The 18,399-nt window shown below is 45.6% G+C and overlaps 1 protein-coding gene across 3 annotated transcripts; it reads left to right on the top strand.

Moving 5' to 3' along the window:
- The first annotated feature begins 16 nt into the window (after positions 1-16).
- Positions 17-17,711, top strand: PALB2 (partner and localizer of BRCA2). Of its 3 annotated transcripts, XM_055135320.1 has the most exons (13): positions 17-245; positions 2,088-2,147; positions 2,286-2,385; positions 3,300-4,733; positions 6,406-7,202; positions 8,182-8,253; positions 9,901-10,062; positions 11,180-11,265; positions 11,754-11,915; positions 12,920-13,036; positions 13,858-13,945; positions 15,183-15,331; positions 17,206-17,711. In XM_055135320.1, exons 1-13 carry the CDS (start codon positions 198-200, stop codon positions 17,411-17,413), a joined length of 3,483 nt encoding a protein of 1,160 aa, XP_054991295.1. In that variant the 5' UTR covers positions 17-197; the 3' UTR covers positions 17,414-17,711. The 3 variants fall into 3 exon arrangements, with proteins under 3 accessions (XP_054991295.1, XP_054991296.1, XP_054991297.1); XM_055135321.1 differs by lacking the exon at positions 12,920-13,036; XM_055135322.1 differs by lacking the exons at positions 17-245; positions 2,088-2,147; positions 2,286-2,385; ... (3 more) ...; positions 9,901-10,062; positions 11,180-11,265 and adding an exon at positions 11,472-11,547.
- Positions 17,712-18,399: the final 688 nt, after the last annotated feature.

Here is an 18,399-nt window from a genome sequence, read left to right as displayed (position 1 = left end):
ATTCCGACAAGCCGGAAGTTGGCGGCGCCGTGGGGCCCGCGTGGGCCAGCGGGTCGCGCGCTGAGGGGAGCCCCGGGGCTCCGTTTCCCCCCCGTCCCTGGGCATCTCCTGGAGCCTCGGGGGGCCGGGCCGGGTCCTCGTGTCCGCGGGCCCGCGGGGCAGGCCACGGCTGCTCTTTCCGGTCGGCCGCCGGCCCCATGGAAGAGCTCTCTGGGAAGCCCCTCAGCTGTGCGGAGAAGGAAAAGGTGCGGGGTGGGGTGCGAGGTGCGGGGAGGACTGCCGGCCGCCGGACTCTGGCCCCCGCCCCCCGGTGTGAGGCCGCGGGGTCCCCTGAGGAGGGGTCCTGAGGAGGACTGTGGAGGCGGTGACCTCTGACCTCTGCCCGGAGGGCTAGCGCGGTGACACGGCGATGCGTGAAGACGACGAGCCTGAGCCCCCCCGGAGCGGCTCTCGCCACACGCACATGTCTCCCCTCTGCACCCGGGTCCCTCCTGAGGGAAGTCTCCACAGGTCCCGACCTGGCGGGTCCTGACCGCCCCCCCCGCCGCCCCCTCCCCCAGGAACTGGCCTGGGTTACTTGGGAAAGAGCCTCTTCATCCGTGGAATGATCTGGACGGTCGCGCAGCCTCCGTCTTACCCGCCCGTCTCACGTCCAAGCCCGCCCGCACTGGTCTAGAATCTTCTGTGGCGTTGTGGAGCGCCTCGTGTCTGGCGGGTGCCGCTCTGCTGCTGGCCTTGGGGATGATGTCCAGAGTAGGCTGGGGCACTGCCGCAGCGGTCAGCGCCCCCGCCCACGCCAGTGCTCGCGCCGGCCCTTCCAGGCGCTGTTCTAGACTCTTGCGTCACTTGTGCCCCCCGCCCTCCCCCCGGGCACTCTTCTAGATTCTTCCATCGAGAGAGCCCGCGGTGGTGGCACCGGCCCCTCCAGGCGCACTGCTAGTCATTTCCGTTACCTGAGCCCATGGCCCTCCGACCCCACCTGTCCGGTAGCTGCGGGCAGGAGGAGGCAAGGAAGGTGGTTTTCCAGTGGCCGGGAAAATTGCCCGATATGAATGAGATGCGTGGGAGCAGGGAGGCAAATCGCTTCTCCTCCCGCCTTCTCCAAGCCAGCTCCTTGGGCACGAAGATTTGAGTTCGTGTAGTGCCTGGCAGTGCCCCACCCTCCCCACCCCCATCTGTGAAGAAGCCCCTTCCCGAAGGCCAGGCACTCCTGTCATCCCGATTGTCAGGCTCTTGCTACCTGCTGGAAAGAGCTCGTCAGTTCCATGTTTTCCTGTATGTTGCTGGAATATTTCTGGAATTAGGCAGTAATGGGGACCCTTTGCTCCCCGTCAGCGAGTTCACGCAGAGGATCTTGCTTCTGAAACCGTCGCTAACTGCTCCTGGGGGTTGGCTACTGCGCAGGGTGCTAGGGATACTACCTGGGTGCCTGGCTGACTAGCAGGAGATTTATTGGTGAAAGTAAGTCTTGAGAATGATGGCTCCCACTTCAAGGATGCCCTGAGAGGAAGGGAGGAAAAGGAAAAGGAAAGCAGTGTGATGAGTACTCTGATTAAAGTGCTGACAGGGCCAGAGCGGTAGTATGCAGAGAGTGGGGAGGTTACTGGTCTTGTATGCCTTGACCTAGGTTCAATCTCTGGAGCACCATATGTCCCCCAAGCACTACCAAGAGTGATCCCTGAGCGCAGAGCCAGGAGTAAGCCCTGAGCACCTCTAGGTGTGGCCCCCAAATCAAGAAGGAAGACAAAAAGTAACAAGAGATGACTTGTGCAAACATGACTTTGGAGAAGGACCTAAAAATCTACCCAGGAAATAGAATCTGAGCTGAGGTTTGAGGCGTCAGCGTGAATTAGTGAAAGGAGTTGGGAAGAAATGCTCCAGATGACAAGAACAGTTTATGCTGAGGAGCTAAGATATTAGAGGACGGGGTTCTCTGTTGAAGTCCAAAGTAGCTGGGGCTATTGCACCTGCCTCCACGGTCTCTATCCAAGGTACCTGCTGAGCACTGTGCAATTGAGCCTGAAAGGCAGTGTGTCCTCTCTGACTCCTGCACCCCTACTCAGTTCTGTTCACTGTTTTTCTTCCAGTTGAAGGAAAAGTTAGCATTCTTGAAGAGAGAATACAGCAAGACATTGGCCCGCTTGCAGGTAAGCGAATCTTACTCTTGCAAATTGAGCTATTGTAGTACAGACTACATAACTCAAAACTTGTTCATGAAAATAAAACTTAGAAAAATGAGAATTTCTCTTGACATTTATTCCTTAAGCTGCTTTTGTTTTCTCTAGCGTGCCCAAAGAGCTGAGAGACTTAGGAATTCTGGTAAGAAGACAGGAGAACATGATTGCTCATTTCAGCAGGAAATTTCTTCACAGTTAAACCACTCAGGTAAAACTAGCCCATTCACTTCTGCTTGCTTTTTTTTTTTTTTTTTTTCTTTTTGGGTCACACCCAGCGATGCTCAGGGGTTACTCCTGGTTTTGCACTCAGGAATTACTCCTGGCGGTGCTTGGGGGACCATATGGGATGCCGGATCGAACCCGGGTCGGCCGCGTGCAAGGCAAACGCCCTACCCGCTGTGCTATCACTCCGGCCCCACTTCTGCTTGCTTTATTATTCATTTTCCCGGGACTTTGACTCTTTTTCTCATACTCAGAGTTAAGTATTTGTAATAGGCTCTTTCAATTATACAGTTCCACAGCTCTTTGTACATTTTACAATGATCATTACTGCCTAATTCCACACAGAAACCCTGTATCCTAACCCCTGGCAAGCACTAATCTCCTTTTCCTTTCTGTATTTATCTAATCTGGAAGTGCCATATGAAAGACGCCATACAGTAAGTGGTCCTTTGTGTCTGGCTCTCACTTAGCACAATGTTTTCAGCAATCATCCATCTGTGCATATATTCAAGTGTGCATTAGCACTTCATTCCTTTTTTGCAGCTGAGTAGTGTTCCATTATACAGAGATATCAAATTGTTTGTATTTGATACAAAGTACCTACCTTGTGCAAGGCCCCTAGCACCACATGCGCCCCCTGAGCACTGACCAGTGAAGTGCCTTTAAATAGAAATATAAACAAGGATCTGTATATTGTACAAGGCCAGCCTGATTTGATCTGCTGCACTATATATGGCCACTAGAGTTCAGCCCCCCTCAGCACAAAGCCAGGAATAAGTTCAGAGCATAGCCGGGTGTGACCCAAAAAACAAAAATGGCAATGATAGTATTTATATAAGATATTTAAGATGGAAATTTTTTGTTTCATTTCCATAATACATGCATTTTTTTCCTCTTCAGCATCTAAAATTAAAGTATCTCCTTGTGATCCATTACAAATCAGTACCCTTCTCGATGAAGAAACCAGAGAAAAGACACCTATCACTCTTGACATTGAGCCTGTGTCCTTTAGCCCTGACAGTGACCCTTTGGAAGAATTTTATCTAGAAAGAACAGTTGTGAGCCAAGAACATTTTCCCCACAGGGACAATGTCCCTGATGGTGAGAAACAACAGGGTAAGCTGCCAGGGAGAAGAAAGCAGCAGAAGAGACCATTGACTTCGCAGGAGGTAAACTCTCTCTTTGATGCTGAGTCCTTTGTTCTCTCTGGAAGAAGACTAAAGGAAGAAGTAACCGATGGAGAAAATCCTAGGACCCCCATAACTGAAATAAGAAAGTACCTTTCAACTAAGTCTGACATTCCAGATTCTCCAGCAGCACCCACAGAAGCCAATGGAGAGAAAGTATTAATTTCATCAATTGCCAAACCACAAAGAGATGTGCTTTTAAGAGGAAATCCTTCCCCCAGGGTGACTGCGCTTCCTTTGTGTACTCTGTTAGAAGGTAGTAGTGGTCACAAGCGCCTTGTACATAAGCCATCAAAAGGCAGCTGTGAACCCACGGCTCAAAGTGTAAAAAGCATTTGCCCTGTAAACTCAGAGGCACAAGACAAAAACCTAACTGTCTTCAAAGATATTCCAGAGGAAAATAAAAGTGGAAGTACAAGGGACCAGTCGCCCAGGGGTCTTAACGTAGAGCCAGACAACTTTCCTTCTGTAAATGAACACACACATGGTAATGAAAACCAAAGCCTAAATGAACATCATCACACAGCAATACATGTAGACTCTCCCGAAAACTTTAGAAAGGGTGGAAATGAGAGTCTTCAGGGACAGGTGGTTGGAAGTCAGCCTAAGAGTGTCAGCCCTGAAGGAACTGCTCCTGTTTCTCCAGAAAACCAAACACATTCTTGCACAGTGATTGAAGGACTTCCATTTCCTGCTGAATATTATGTTAGAACAACACGGCACATGTCAGATTCCCAAAGGAAAGTAGCTCTCGAGGCTGTTATTCAAAATCATTTGGGTATCAGGAAGAAAATTTTGAGAAATAAAAAGGAGACAACTAAAACTGTAAGTCATTCTAACGAAGAAACTGGCCAAAGTGAAACTAGGACACCTAACCTAGGCACGGGACAAACAAGTTCAAGAGGACCTCAGAAACACTCATGGACTGAAGTCAGGTCTCCCCCGGAGAGCGCTAAAGATGACTTTTTAAGGAAGCTGGTTTCCCATCCGTTTGGTGGAAGACATAGTATAAAAAGAAAGTCCAGCATCTCCTCCGTTTTAGGTCTTCATGACCTGCTTTTGCCAACTTCTGGCACATCAGCTGCTGCTAGGTCCGAGGGACAAGTTATCGTGCACAAAGAAAAGACTCAAAACACAATTGTTCATGGTAAGGAGAGTTACAGGTAATTCAAAAGACGTTGAGAGGCTAGAGAGATAGTACAGCAGGTAAGGTGCTTCCTTTGCACATGGCCAGCCAGGTTGATTCCTTGACACCACATGTGCTAAGGTCCCCTTAGCCTGCCAGGAGTGACCCCTGAGACAGATCTAGGTAAACCCTGAGCACAGCTGGGTATGGTCCCAAAACAAACCCGAAGTATTGATGATGATAGTTATTGCTGTGCCTGGCAATATCCAATACAATAAAAATGATCAAAAAAGATTTCCTTAGAAGAAAGTATGTGTAAATTGTTGTGTCTCACCCTGGAGCCACTAAGCCCTTGTATAAGAGATTACTGACATGTTGTTACAGGTTATGCCTTGTGTGTTACTATTTTCTTACTGGAGATATGTTGTCTTCTACTTTATATCCCATCTAATGTGGTGTGCTACTCCTGGTGTATCAGTGGTATACAGTATGAGATGTCACGTGGCTGCTTCAGGAATTCTAAAATTTTGAATGGGGTGATATAGCTGGAGTTAATTTTTTTTTTTTTTTTTTTTTTTGCTTTTTGGGTCACACCTGGCAATGCACAGGGGTTACTCCTGGCTCTGCACTCAGGAATTACCCCTGGCCATGCTCAGGGGACCATATGGGATGCTGGGATTTGAACCCGGGTCGGCTGCGTGCAAGGCAAACGCCCTACCCACTGTGCTATCTCTCCAGCCCCTGGAGTTAAATTTTTAACTGGATGGTGACTTTGGGGTCCGGAATCATCTCTGCAATTTGTTGATCTCTTTCGATATTTATTTATGAGTCTCTGGATCATGGGCTAGCACTCTCTTTGTTGCGGGTCTTGCACATGTGCTAATATGGAGCATGCTGTAGTTGAGGCTTGCGAGGAAGGGGTGTCATGCACTTGACGTAATTGAATATTCACTGTCTTTTTCAGCTAGAAGAGCCATTTTTTTTTTCTTTTTCTTTTTGGGTCACACCCAGCAATGCACAGGGGTTACTCCTGGCTTTTCACTCAGGAATTACTGCTGGCGGTGCTTGGGGGACCATATGGGATGCCGGGGATCGAACCCAGGTCGGCCACGTGCAAGGCAAACGCCCTACCCGCTCTGCTATCACTCCGGCCCCTAGAAGAGCCATTTTGTAGGTGGTCCTCCTAAAGATTGTTGGAATCTTAGCGCTGATGTCATTTTAACGTGGGAAGAGGGGTTTGCGCTAGTTGCTGTGTCAGGTTCACACACTTTGTTGTAGTGCCAGGGATCACATCCAAGGATATGCAGTAATGACTGGAACCAAATACAAGGCCTCACACATGTCACCACTGGGCCACACCAGAACCTGCAGTTATCATTTTAGAGGAGGAAGGACTTTATAATCTTAGTGCAGTTTCCTCACGAAGAACCAGGGAAAAACAATTGACCAACCCAGCATCACAGCAAATCAAAGGCAGACCTGGGATTAGACCCTGGCCTTCTTCCAGCTATTGCCATCAATACTGTACTATTTTTGGTGCTATGAAGGGAGATCTGCTAACCACCAGCCTATAGCTGATGTGTTTGGAGTCACGGAAAAATAATGAGCATTTTGTATTATATCGGAGTCTAGATGGTCACTGTTGGATACTAATGTCTCTTTAATTGGGTATTGTTTATGCTTTCTGTTTTAGGCAAAGAAGTTTGTGGTCAAAAGGAAGATTCTTTTTCATTTAGTAATGCATACTTACCTCTGGATAATGATGCTGTCAGTGCTCCATTTCTTAAGGACGAAAAGCTAATTTTAAAGCATCTGTCATCTTTCCTCAATGTCACAGACTTTCAGTTACCCGATGAAGATTTTGGGCTTCTTAAACTTAAAAAATTGAAATCTTACCCAGAAAAGCCAGTTGAACCTTTTGAATCGAAGTATCAAGAAGAGCAGCTTGAGCTTAAGGAGGAAAATTGGATGGTTTTGGAGGAACAGACTCCTAAACAGGTAGATACAGAAATGGAGGACTTGGACGAGGAACTTAGTCCACCAAAAAATGCGCATCTTAAAACATCATCTCTGAGAAAACAGCCTCAGAAGGACCTCTCCTCATCAATTTTACTTTTCACGCCTGTCAATACCGTTGCACCAGATGATGACAGAACAACAAGCCTGTGTTCACCCGCTTTCCCCATCTTAGGCACAACCCCAGCTGAGCACTCCCAACCACACTGTGAGAAAATGTCTACAGAGGCTGTTCCACAGATGAGCTGTACACCTTGTCTCTCTCACACGAAAGCCACAAGCAGCCCTTGTGATGGTGGTAAACACAGCAGGCTGACCAGCTCACCAAAATTAGATGGCATCCTGGGTGGGTCAGGTAGGGAAAGACAGCCTGCCTGTGGTCCAGAGCCTCAAGCCACAACTCTGCCTACCATGTTAGCCACTTGCGAAGAAAATCCATTAAGAGATCTGTGCCTGGAACATTCCACTGAACAGGTACTGGCCTCTTTCTTTATTTTCCCCCTACTTTCTTTCTTTCTCTCTTTCCCTCTTTCTTTCTTTCTTTCTTTCTTTCTTTCTTTCTTTCTTTCTTTCTTTCTTTCTTTCTTTCTTTCTTTCTTTCTTTCTTTCTTTCTTTCTTTCTCTTTCTCTCTCTCTCTCTCTCTCTCTCTCTCTCTCTCTCTCTCTCTCTCTCTCTCTCTCCCTTTCTCCCTTTCTCCCTTTCTCCCTTTCTCCCTTTTTCGCTTTCTCACTTTTTGGGTCACACCCAGTGATGCACAGGGGTTACTCCTGGCTCTGCACTCAGGAATTACTCCTGGTGGTGCTCAGGGGACCATATGGGATGCTGGAAATCAAACCGGGTCAGCTGCGTGCAAGGCAAATGCCCTACTCGCTGTGCTATTGCTCCAGCCCCACTAGCCTCTTTCTTTGTGGAATTTTCTCTGGAGAGATGAAATACGTAAGTTTGGACAGCTTGCCTGTCCAATATATCTTTATATCTCTAAGAATATTTTGACTTTAGGGGCCGGATCGATAGCACAGCGGGTAGGGCATTTGCCTTGCACGCGGTCGAACCGGGTTCGATCCCTGGCATCCCATATGGTCCCCCAAGCACCGCCAGGAGTAATTCCTGAGTGCATAGCCAGGAGTAACCCCTGAGCATCGCTGGGTGTGACCCAAAAAGCAAAAAAAAAAAAAAAAAAGAATATTTTGACTTTATTTTTCTTATAATTTCACTGTAAACATTAAGTACATTCTGGGGAATTAAACTTTAAAACCGTGTGTGTGTGTGTGTGTGTGTGTGTGTGTGTAGAGGGAGAGGGGTCCTACAATTTTTGTCTTTAGTGAAACAGCTGCATTTGGAGCTTTGCTGCTGTTACCAGGGGAAATCCAGCATACAAATAGATGTCCTGGTGAGTGATGGCAGGCATCAGATGCAAAGCATAGATTAATGACCTAATTTTTGTTTTCACAGACTGACCCAGCAGACCTTCCTCCTTGTGATAACTTAAACCCAGGCAGCCTACAGTTGGTTTCACAATTGAAGGTCAGAAGACTGTTTTCCTAAAATGTGTCTTGCATGTTAAAAATGTAATTTGAAATTTAAGAATAGTTTTACCAGATTGTTTTTCATCTGCCATGGTTGCAGCTGTTGCTTGCAGTGCTCAGGGACCATATACATTGGGGAGTATAGTTTTGGGGTACGCATTGCTAGGGATAAAACCCCGGGCCTCACATATCCAGGGCATCCCTCTACCCCTTGAGACACAGCCTGGCTCTCATTCTTAATTTAATCCTATTAAGTAAGAATTTTTTGGCTGGAGAGATAGTATAGACGTGAAGGCATTTGCCTTGCAAGCTGCTGATCCTGGTTTGATCCCTAGCACAACATCTTGTCCCCTGAGCATTGGGCCAGGAATGATCCCTCAGCACTATCGGGGATGACCCCTACCCCTCAAAAAAAAAAAAAAGAAAAATTTGTGAGTGCTGTTAACCTTCATAAAAATAAAAGCACTAAATTTATGAGATACTGGTTACTGAGTTAATTTTCTTTTTTTTTCTCTTTGTCAATAATTTCTTTTTAGTCTGATTTTCTTTTTAGGGGCCATTGGGGTGGGGAAGCTCCCCCAGCAATGCTTGTGAGCCCCAGGACTACTCCTGTCTGTACTTTACACAGCAGCACTAGACCTGATGGTTGGGTGCTTGGGTCCAACCATGCTGGGGTGGGGGATGGCCACCAGGGCTCCACCTTGCAGCGTTCAGGGAGCCATGGGGTGCCAAGACATCAAAATCAGGGCATACACTCTTAATTGTTGAGCTAGGTCCCTGGCCCCATCTATTTTTCATTGTGTTTTGTTTTTTTACTGACTTCTTGGGTTTATTTTTGGTTTTGCTTTTATTTTTTGGTAAAGCCATTGTGATGATACATTTCCATTGGAAAAACAGCTTTGGCCTTGCACTGCATGTTTGGATATGAAGTGTTCTCTTTGTAGTTTGTTGTAGAAATAGTATTTAGTTTCAGTGTTATTCCGTCTTCAGCTGTTGAGTGTGTCATTAGGATGTTTGATTTTTTTTTTTTGCTTTTTGGGTCACACCCAGTGATACACAGGGGTTACTCCTGGTTCATGCACTCAGGAATTACTCCTGGCAGTGCTTGGGGATCATATGGGATGCTGGGAATTGAACCGGGTCGGCCGTGAGCAAGGCAAATGCCCTACCCGCTGTGCTATCGCTCCAGCCCCTAGGATGTTTAATTTCTGAGCCGGAGCTATAGTACAGCGGTTAGGATGCTTGCCTTGCATGCTGCTGACCCAGGTTTGGTCTCTGGCACTGCAAACAACCCCTGAGCTCCACCAGGGGTGATCCCTGAGCATAAGAGCTGAACTCAGCCGTTGTCTTATCCCCCGGCCCCCATCCCCTATACACAAAAGATGTCTGATTTCCAGATGAATAAGTTCATATGAACTACCTTTTGTGTGATTAAATCTGAGTCCATTTCATTCTATAGTGAAGTGTATATGAGCAATTCTGAAAGTTACGTAGACCCACAAAGTTCTTTTAACCTGCACAAAATTTTATTTACGTGTACCTTGTAAATTGTCTGATTCTTAAAATCATCATTTTTTTATGTTTCTCTTTCCATAAGACAGACTTCAGGTTTCATTTGAACATAATTCTTTCCATTCTGTGTTAGAATCCTTCAGGTTCCTGTTCTGTGGATGTGAGTGCCTTGTGGTGGGAAATAGCTGGTCTCAAAGAGCCGTGTATAATAACTGCTTGTGAATATGTAGTTTCTCTGTGGAGGCCTCTGGATACAATGCAATGGGAAAAAGTTTATTCCTGGCACTTTACGGAGGTAAGTCAGAAACGTAGAGGTGGAAGAGATCTTTGTAGCTATGTGCCGAGTAGTATAGATGGGCAGCGTGCCAAAACTGGGGTCATGACCCTGCAGGACAGAACAGAGAGATAAGCCTCTTCCCCCTAATCTGTTTCCCAGCATTTTATTAAGAAAACATTTCAAAGGAACACAGCTGGGCTCATGACTCAACTCCTGACTCTGCTCAGGGGTCACTCCAGGTAGGTTTTAGGGACCATATGGAATGCCGGGGATGAAAGCCAGGTCAGCTGTGTGCAAGGAAAGTGCTTAACCTGCTGTACTATCTCTGAAGCCCACATTTTATTCTTTCCTCTCATTTATCCACAGCTTGTAATTCTGTGCCTTGCATGCACAAGAACCATTGTTCTGTGAACAGACTTATTTTAAATGGTTGTTTTTTGGTTTTTTTTTGTTTTGCTTTTTGGGTCACACCTGGCGATGCACAGGGGTTACTCCTGGTTCTGCACTCAGGAATTACTCCTGGCAGTGCTCAGGGGACCATATGGGATGCTGGGAATCGAACCCGGGACGGCCGCGTGCAAGGCAAATGCCCTACCCGCTGTGCCATCACTCCAGCCCCTTAAATGTCTTCATAATATTTCATTTGTTCACATTCAGAATTGACTTAGTCATGGCCTGATTTGTTAGAAGTGTAGAGTGTATTAAACAAAGACTGTAGTAAACAATGTTGTGCATATAACGTTTTAAAATTTATAGCTTATAAAAGAGAGTGTTTGTAGCTGGAACACTAGTACAGCAGGTAGAGCACTTGCTTTGCAGGCTGTCGATCTGAGTTAAATCCCCGGCATCCCACTTGATCACCTGAGCACCTCCAGGAGTAATCCCTGAGTGCAGAGTTGGGTGTGAGCCTTAAGTGCCACTGTACATAGCCCCCCTCCCCCCAAAAAATTAAATTAAAAGAGGGTATTTGCTGACCTTTCTCACATTTGTTTTACTGTTGAGAATTATCTTGGTGTAGTGACTATGGAAAAGAATGTGATAAAAATGAAATAACCAAACATAAATTTTGGTTATTTGGTTTTTTATAGGTTCCAGTATTAACCAGCATACATTTTGGCTGCTTTGTTTCATACAGGTTCCAGTATTACAAATAGTTCCAGTGCCTGGTGTTTGTAGTCTTGTGTGTGTGGCTTTGGGAAATTTGGAAATCAGAGAAATCAGGTATATAATTCTCAGGAAATAATTTTCTATTTCCATTTATGTTTGTCTGTTTTTTAAGTACAGGCTATAAATTAAGCTTGTCTTGATAAAATTCTAATTTAATTCAGATTTGTTTAAAAGCAGGCAAACAGCTAATCCTTAGCTGGAGATTCTGTTTTAAAAATAATTTGTTTTGAGATCCTCAGGGATTATTCCTGACTCTGTACTGAGAAGCCACTCCTGGTAATACTCAGGGAACTATATGGGATACTGGGGATTGAACCTGGGTCAGCCACTTGCAAAGTAAGTGCCTTCCCTGGTGTGCTATTTGTCTAGCCCCTCTATTTAAAATTTGAACTTGGGGCCTGGAGATTTAGTTCAGTGGGCTTTGCATGCTGGAACACTGCCAGATGTGGCAAAAAAAAAAAACCCAAAGAAGTAAATAAAAAATTTTAAATTTAACCCATTACTTACTTCGCATTTCTGTATTTTTCTTATATTTGCATTAGGGCATTACTTTATTCCTCAGATGGTCACAGTGAAAGGCAAGCACTGCTGAGTTCTGGAAATATCAAAGCTGTGCTTGGCTTGACAAAGAGAAGGCTCGTCAGTAGCCATGGGACCCATTGTGACCAACAAGTGGAGATTCTGACATTTTCAGAAGATGGAGGGTAAGAGAACCATTGGTTAGTTTAAAGTATTAGCTGAAGAATAACCTGGGGGCTGGGAGAGAGCTCCAAGCGCTGGAGCACAGCTGTAGGAAGCAGCATTTGATCCCCAGCACCGCCCTGTCCCCTGAGCAGAGTCCTGAGCACAGAGCTGGTGGTGGCATCACTAAGTGTGGCCAAAACTACACTAAACGAAATAATCTTACCCCACGGCTTCCAAAAAAGTTGGACCACCAGCATCTTGTCTTTGTGCCCTGGGGCAGCAGGGGCAGCCTCAATGCTGTCATGGAAGAACTGTTTAGAGACATGAGAATGGACAGGGCAGGAAGACCCCAGTAGATGGAGAGGGCTAGCAAACATGGATTATTCTTCAGGGTTTGAAATCTGTCCTTCCAGTATCACAGGGACCTCAGGGTCCAAGCCCCTGCACTTATTAAACATCTTGTGGCTACCTAACATTCAACATCACTGTCACTGTCATTCCGTTGCTCATCGATTTGTTCGAGCAGGCACCAGTAACGTCTCTCATTGAGAGACTTATTGTTACTGTTTTTGGCATATCCAATATGCATGGATAGCTTGCCGGGCTCTCCGAGAGGGGCGGAGGAACTGAACCCGGGTCAGCCACGTGCAAGGCAAACACCCTACTGCTATGCTATCTCTCTAGCCCACTATGATAATAATGTTAAGATTATTACAGAAAGTTAAGGATTCTTAAGCTGGTTGATTTTTTTCTCCTAGATTACTCTGGGGACCGGAGTCATAGTACAGTGGGTAAGGCATTTGCCTTGCATGCAGTCAACTGGGGTTCAATCCTCAGTATCCCATGTGGTCCCCTGAGCACTGCCAGGAGCAATTCCTGAGTGGAGTCAGGAGTAACCCCTGAACATCACTGGGTATGAAACTTCCCCCAAAAAATGGATTAGTCTGTATAATATTGTCATAGATTAATAATATGACTTAGCAATAACTGCTGCATCTTGAGTCTTACACTGTTTTAAATGCAGAAGCAAGGAAAAACAATTTTTGATGCCCCCTGAAGAGACCATAGTAACTTTTGCTGAGGTCAAAGGGATGCAAGAAGCTCTGCTTGGTTCCACTATAATGAACAACATTGTGATTTGGTAAGCTTTGTTTCATGATTATTTTTTTCTTTTTTCTTTTTTTAGTTTTGGGGCCTCACCTGGTGATGCTCAAGGTTTCTCCTGGCTCTGCACTCAGGAGTTACTCCTGGCAGTGCTCGGAGATGCCTGGGATCTTGTTTGGCATAACAAGAAGTATAGGAGTCAGAGAGATTGCACCGCAGGTAAAGCACTGGCCTGCATGTGGTCAACCTGGGTTCACTCCCCAGCACCCTTATATGTGGTCCCTGGAGCCCTGCCAGGAGTGATCCTGAGCACAGAGCCACGAGGAAATCCTGAGCAAGAAATGTGACATAATCATGATGAGATAGAAGCAACAATTGAAATCACATGTCTTATTTTAATAGCAAGTAAAATAAAGTTATGAAAAACTTTCCTAGTAGAATTTGCTAAACCATAAAATTGAACTATTGACAAAATAAACCTATAGTTGTGACTAATCAAAACTAAGACAACATCCCATAGTTTTTCCATGATTTACCCCCTGAACGACACTATGTTGAATAAGAGAATATTATGTGAAAGTCAGTTTGTGGGAAGAATGTTGACAGCCTCTGAGAACAATCCATAGTAGTAAAAACCTGAATTCTAATGTTTCAGAAATAACCCTAAGCAACACAATTAGGAGAAAAAGAAGAGTATAAAAGTAACAAATTCCGAATTTAAAAAAAGAAGAAAAGAAAACACATCCTTCAATTAATGGGGCCTGGGTAAAAGCTAGGAAATTAGACCAAATAAAGGTCAAAGAGAATACACAAAAAATGAAAAAGATGAATATTAACAGCTTGTTTTTAATATCTAAGGAATTTAAAAACTGGCCAGCTTCTGAAGAAGATGAACATTGGTGATTCCTACCAAGCGTCAGTCTGTCACAGAGCCTATTCTGAGATGGTGAGTATTTCGTGTCCACTCTGTGTTCCTGGTGTCCCTGAGCGAGACTAGCAGCCCGGTAAGCAGTGATGAAGGAGCATCTCTCACGCCAGGCTTCCTTTCAATATTGAGCAACAATCTTTGTTCTGAAATCTATGGATGAGGATGTATTTTTTTGTTGTTGTTGTTGTTTTTGTTTTTTTGCTTTTTGGGTCACACCTGGCGATGCACAGGGGTTACTCCTGGCTCATGCACTCAGGAATTACTCCTGGCGGTGCTCAGGGGACCATATGGGATGCTGGGATTTGAACCCGGGTCGGCCGCGTGCAAGGCAAACGCCCTTCCCACTGTGCTATCACTCCAGCCCCAAGGATGTATTGTTACAATATGATTGCTCAGAAAATTTTCTGGCTTTGTGACTTACAGGCAAATTTTAATTCTGCCTTTGATTTTGTACCGAGAAATAACAGGCCAGTTATCAGACTTGACTCATAGCTATATTGGTATGAATGACTTAAAATGTGAATGGACATCGTCAGGATCACTAAATGAAGTTGGCTCTAGACGTGATTTCCTCTGAGGCATCAGATTTCGTGTATAGACAGATCTGGTAGCCAGAGTGCTAATAGACTTGGCTTACAGTTGAGTTTTGACATCTGAGCAGAGTGAAGGTCATTGTTCAGGAGTCAGGGACACATGCTTGCTTACCAGCACTGAGCCCTAAACAGAGGCCGTAGCAGCCCGCTCAGCACTTGTGTTATGTGGACCACACAACCTCCGTGACACCCCTTTTTGAGTGTCAGTGCCCACATTTCCTGGCCCACAGGTATCTTTGTACTTGAACTCTCTGGGACCAGAGAGATGGTACAACAGGTAGGGTGCTTGCCATGCATGTGGATGTCCTGGGTTTATTCCCCTGCACCCCATACGGTCCCTGAGCCCACCAGGAGTGATCCCTGAGTACAGTCTCAGGAGAAAGAGCACAGCCAGGTGTGTACCAAATAGCCAAAATAAAATATAAAGTTAATGATATTTTTTAATGGAATCACCATGAATTACAAGTTACAAAGGTATTTATGATTGTTGTCAGAATACAGTTTTCCAACAGCAGTCCCTTCACCAGTGTCCCCAGTTTCCCTCCCACTTGCCTTCCCAGCCTTCTCAGCCTGTCTCTGTAGCAGGCCTCCTTCATTATCCTAGTGTTTCCTAAGTTGATGATATTTTGATCTTTTTCTTCTTATTTTTTTCTCTTAACCAGGGGCTTCTGTTTATTGTTCTGAGTCATCCGTGTGCCAAGGAGAGTGAGCCCATGGGAAGCCCCGTGTTTCAGCTGATTGTGATTAACCCTAAGACGACCCTGAGTATGGGGGTGATGCTCTACTGTCTTCCTCAAGGGCAGGCGGGAAGGCAAGTGCCTCACTGAATGTGATGTCTGGAAAGGTTCTGGGAAGACATGAAAACTAGAGATCTGAGTGACTCCGCACTCCGGAATTATTCCTGGGTGCTCGGGGGATCCTATGGAATGCTGGGAATCAACCCTGGGTTGGCTGCGCACAAGACAAATGCCCTCCCTACTGTACTATTGCTTTAGCCCCAGACGCACTTGTTTTTAAGTTAGAAATCTGCTGGTTATTGTTCAGTGCATCAGATGCTGATGGGTTTCCATTGTTTGGGAGCCACCTGATCAAGAGCGAATGCTTGGAAGAGACTGTCAAGGAAAACATTATGGAGTGTTAGAAGACGAGCTAGTAGCCAGCTACACACCGTTAGGAAGGTACCAGAGATTTTTAAAATAGCATTTTGGGGACTGGAGCGATAATACAGTAGTTCAGGCACTTGCCATGCATGTGGCCAACCAAGTTTCAATCTGCAGCATCCCCTATGGTTCCTTGAGCACCACCAGGAGTGCACAGCCAGGCGTAACCCCAGCCTTGATGGGATGTGGCCCAGAAGTCAATCAAAAACAAATCATTTGGGGGCCAGAGCGACAGTACAGTGGATAGGGCACTTTCCCCTCATGTGGCCGACCCCAGTTCGTTTCCCTGCAATCCACATGGCTCCCTGAGCCCTCTAGGAGTATGATCCCTGAGTGCTGAGTTGAGAGTAAATCCTGAGCAACCACTTGGATATAGCCCTCAAACATATCATGTAGTTCACTTTCAGTCGCTAAGGACAGCAGCAGACCGATTGCATGGCACTATTAATAGGGCAGTGAAGAAGAAAGTCTAATGAGCTGTCTGCTGTCTTATGAATCCATGAACTAGGTGTGTGTCTCATCATCCCTATTTACTGATGAGGTTATACAACTTACCCAGGGTCACGTCTTCTTGTTTTGTTAGGATTCAGACCCTGGTAACTGACTACAGAACTAAGGAAACAATCAGAGTTCTGCTTTGTAGTGGTCACAGTTTGGTTTGAGAGAACCCTGCCACATATGGAGAAAGCCCTGTCACACAGCGAAAAGCACTCTGGAAAAAATAATAATGCATAATATTATTCTCTCCCCCATGTCAACATTATGCATATTATGACGGATACAAACGAATAATATGAAACTGGTAGGGAAGGAGGTACACTGGTGAGGGCTTGCAGTATTGTAATTATATGTATGAGAAACCATCATTAACAGTATGATAAGTTGCAGGGTTGCATCTGAAAAACAATTTTTAAAATAAAAATAGAAAAACAGGCTGGAGCAATAGCACAGCGGGTAGGGCGTTTGCCTTGCAGGCAGCCAACCCAGGTTCAATTCCCAGCATCCCATATGATCCCCCGAGTACTGCCAGGAGTAATTCCTGAGTGCAATGCCAGGAGTAACCCTTGTGCACAGCCGGATGTGACCCAAAGAGAAAAAAAAAATAGAAAAACAGATACTGTGGTAGGGAGGGAGTGTGACTATCCTCTATGGAGAGATCGTGGGTCTAGTATTTGTACCAAGCTAACAGACCTGTGCTGAGCCCTGGGGACAGCACACAAGAGGGCCTAACAGGAACACCAAGTCACTGAGTTTGGCGTGGACAGAAAGACGAAGGCCTCTGTGGGCTCGGGCACATGGTAAAGCCACTGGCACTGCCTGGGGGTGTGATCACATGGCAGCTGTCCTCTCCAGCCAGTAGTAGTTCGAGGGTTGCCAACAAGAATAGCCCCTCATGGTTAGAGGTATTTTCTATTCTTCGTGTGGCTGTAGGGAATATGATCCTGGGCCTAATTTAAAATACATATGTACAATTTTTTTTTTTTTGAACTGAGATTTGAATTGTCTCTTCTCTGCTTTGTATTAGGTTCCTGGAAGGGGACGTGAAGGACAGTCTCGCAGCAGCCGTATTGACTTCTGGAAGAATTGCCGTTTGGGACTTGCTCCTAGGGCATTGCACCGCTCTCCTTCCACCTATTTCTGACCAAAATTGGTCCTTTGTTAAATGGTCAGGCACAGATTCTCATTTGTTGGCTGGACAAAAAGATGGAAATATATTTGTATACCGCTACTAATAAGTTGGGGTGCGGTAAGAAACAGGGTTCTGCCTCTGCAGCCTCTCGAGTACTCCGGGGAGTCGCAACTCTAGAGAGACTGTCTGGATGGCATTGAAAACGTCCCTCGTCTGCATTCAGATAGGTTTGCTTATTTAGGGTGGTGGCACTGCTGATCGGAGTGTTCATTTACACTGGACTTCAAGGAGAAGGATTTTAGGTTGATTTCTCCTAAGTTCTCACATTTGCACATTTGCTTTTAAAAGATGTACACAAAGCTTCAAATGTTAATAAATATTTATTTATATATTCTGCTTGACATTTCATAGTACTATTAAATCGTTTTCAAAAGTCAAGACCTAGGGGCTGGAGCAGTAGTACAGCGGGGAGGGCATTTGCCTTGCATGCGGCCAACCTGGGTTCGATCTTCGGCATCATGTATGGTCTCCCAAGCACCGCCAGAAGTAACCCCTGTGCATTGCCAGGTGTGACCCAAAACGCCAAAAAGAAAAATCAAGACCTACATAATTGGGGACTGGAATGATAGTATAGTGGGTAGGATATTTGCCTTGCACACAGCTAACCCAGGTTAAATTCCAGGCATCCCATATGGTCCCCTGAACACTGTCAGGAATAACTCCTGAGTGCAGAGCCAGGAGTAACCCCTGAGCATTGCCAGGTGTGGCTGAGAAAAAAAAAAACCTAAGAGCTGGAGCAATAGCTCAGCAAGTAGGGCGTTTGCCTTGCACTCGGCCAACCCGGGTTTGATTCCCAGCATCCCATATGGTCCCCTGAGCACCGCCAAGGGTGATTCCTGAATGCAGAGCCAGGAGTAACCCCTGTGCTTCGCCAGGTGTGACCCAAAAAAAGCAAAAAAAAAAAAAAAAAAAAAAAAAAAAAACCTAAATATTTTTCCATTAGGGCCCTTGTCAATAATGCTTGTGTAATAAGAGTTTATTTCAGGTCACTTACTATCTTACTACACAGTATACTCCTTTATTTTGTGG

Source organism: Sorex araneus, chromosome 4, assembly GCF_027595985.1.
Source record: "Sorex araneus isolate mSorAra2 chromosome 4, mSorAra2.pri, whole genome shotgun sequence".
Taxonomy (NCBI): domain Eukaryota; kingdom Metazoa; phylum Chordata; class Mammalia; order Eulipotyphla; family Soricidae; genus Sorex; species Sorex araneus.
This window is presented reverse-complemented; position numbering and strand designations above follow the sequence as displayed.

What these genes read in the sequence shown, in the direction of transcription:
- PALB2 (XM_055135320.1), top strand. Translation starts at nt 198, where the DNA reads ATGGAAGAGCTCTCTGGGAAGCCCCTCAGCTGTGCGGAGAAGGAAAAG. An exon ending in TGGAACATTCCACTGAACAG is followed by an intron (nt 7,203 to 8,181) that starts GTACTGGCCTCT and finishes TTGTTTTCACAG; the next exon opens with ACTGACCCAGCAGACCTTCC. An exon ending in AGTTGGTTTCACAATTGAAG is followed by an intron (nt 8,254 to 9,900) that starts GTCAGAAGACTG and finishes ATTCTGTGTTAG; the next exon opens with AATCCTTCAGGTTCCTGTTC.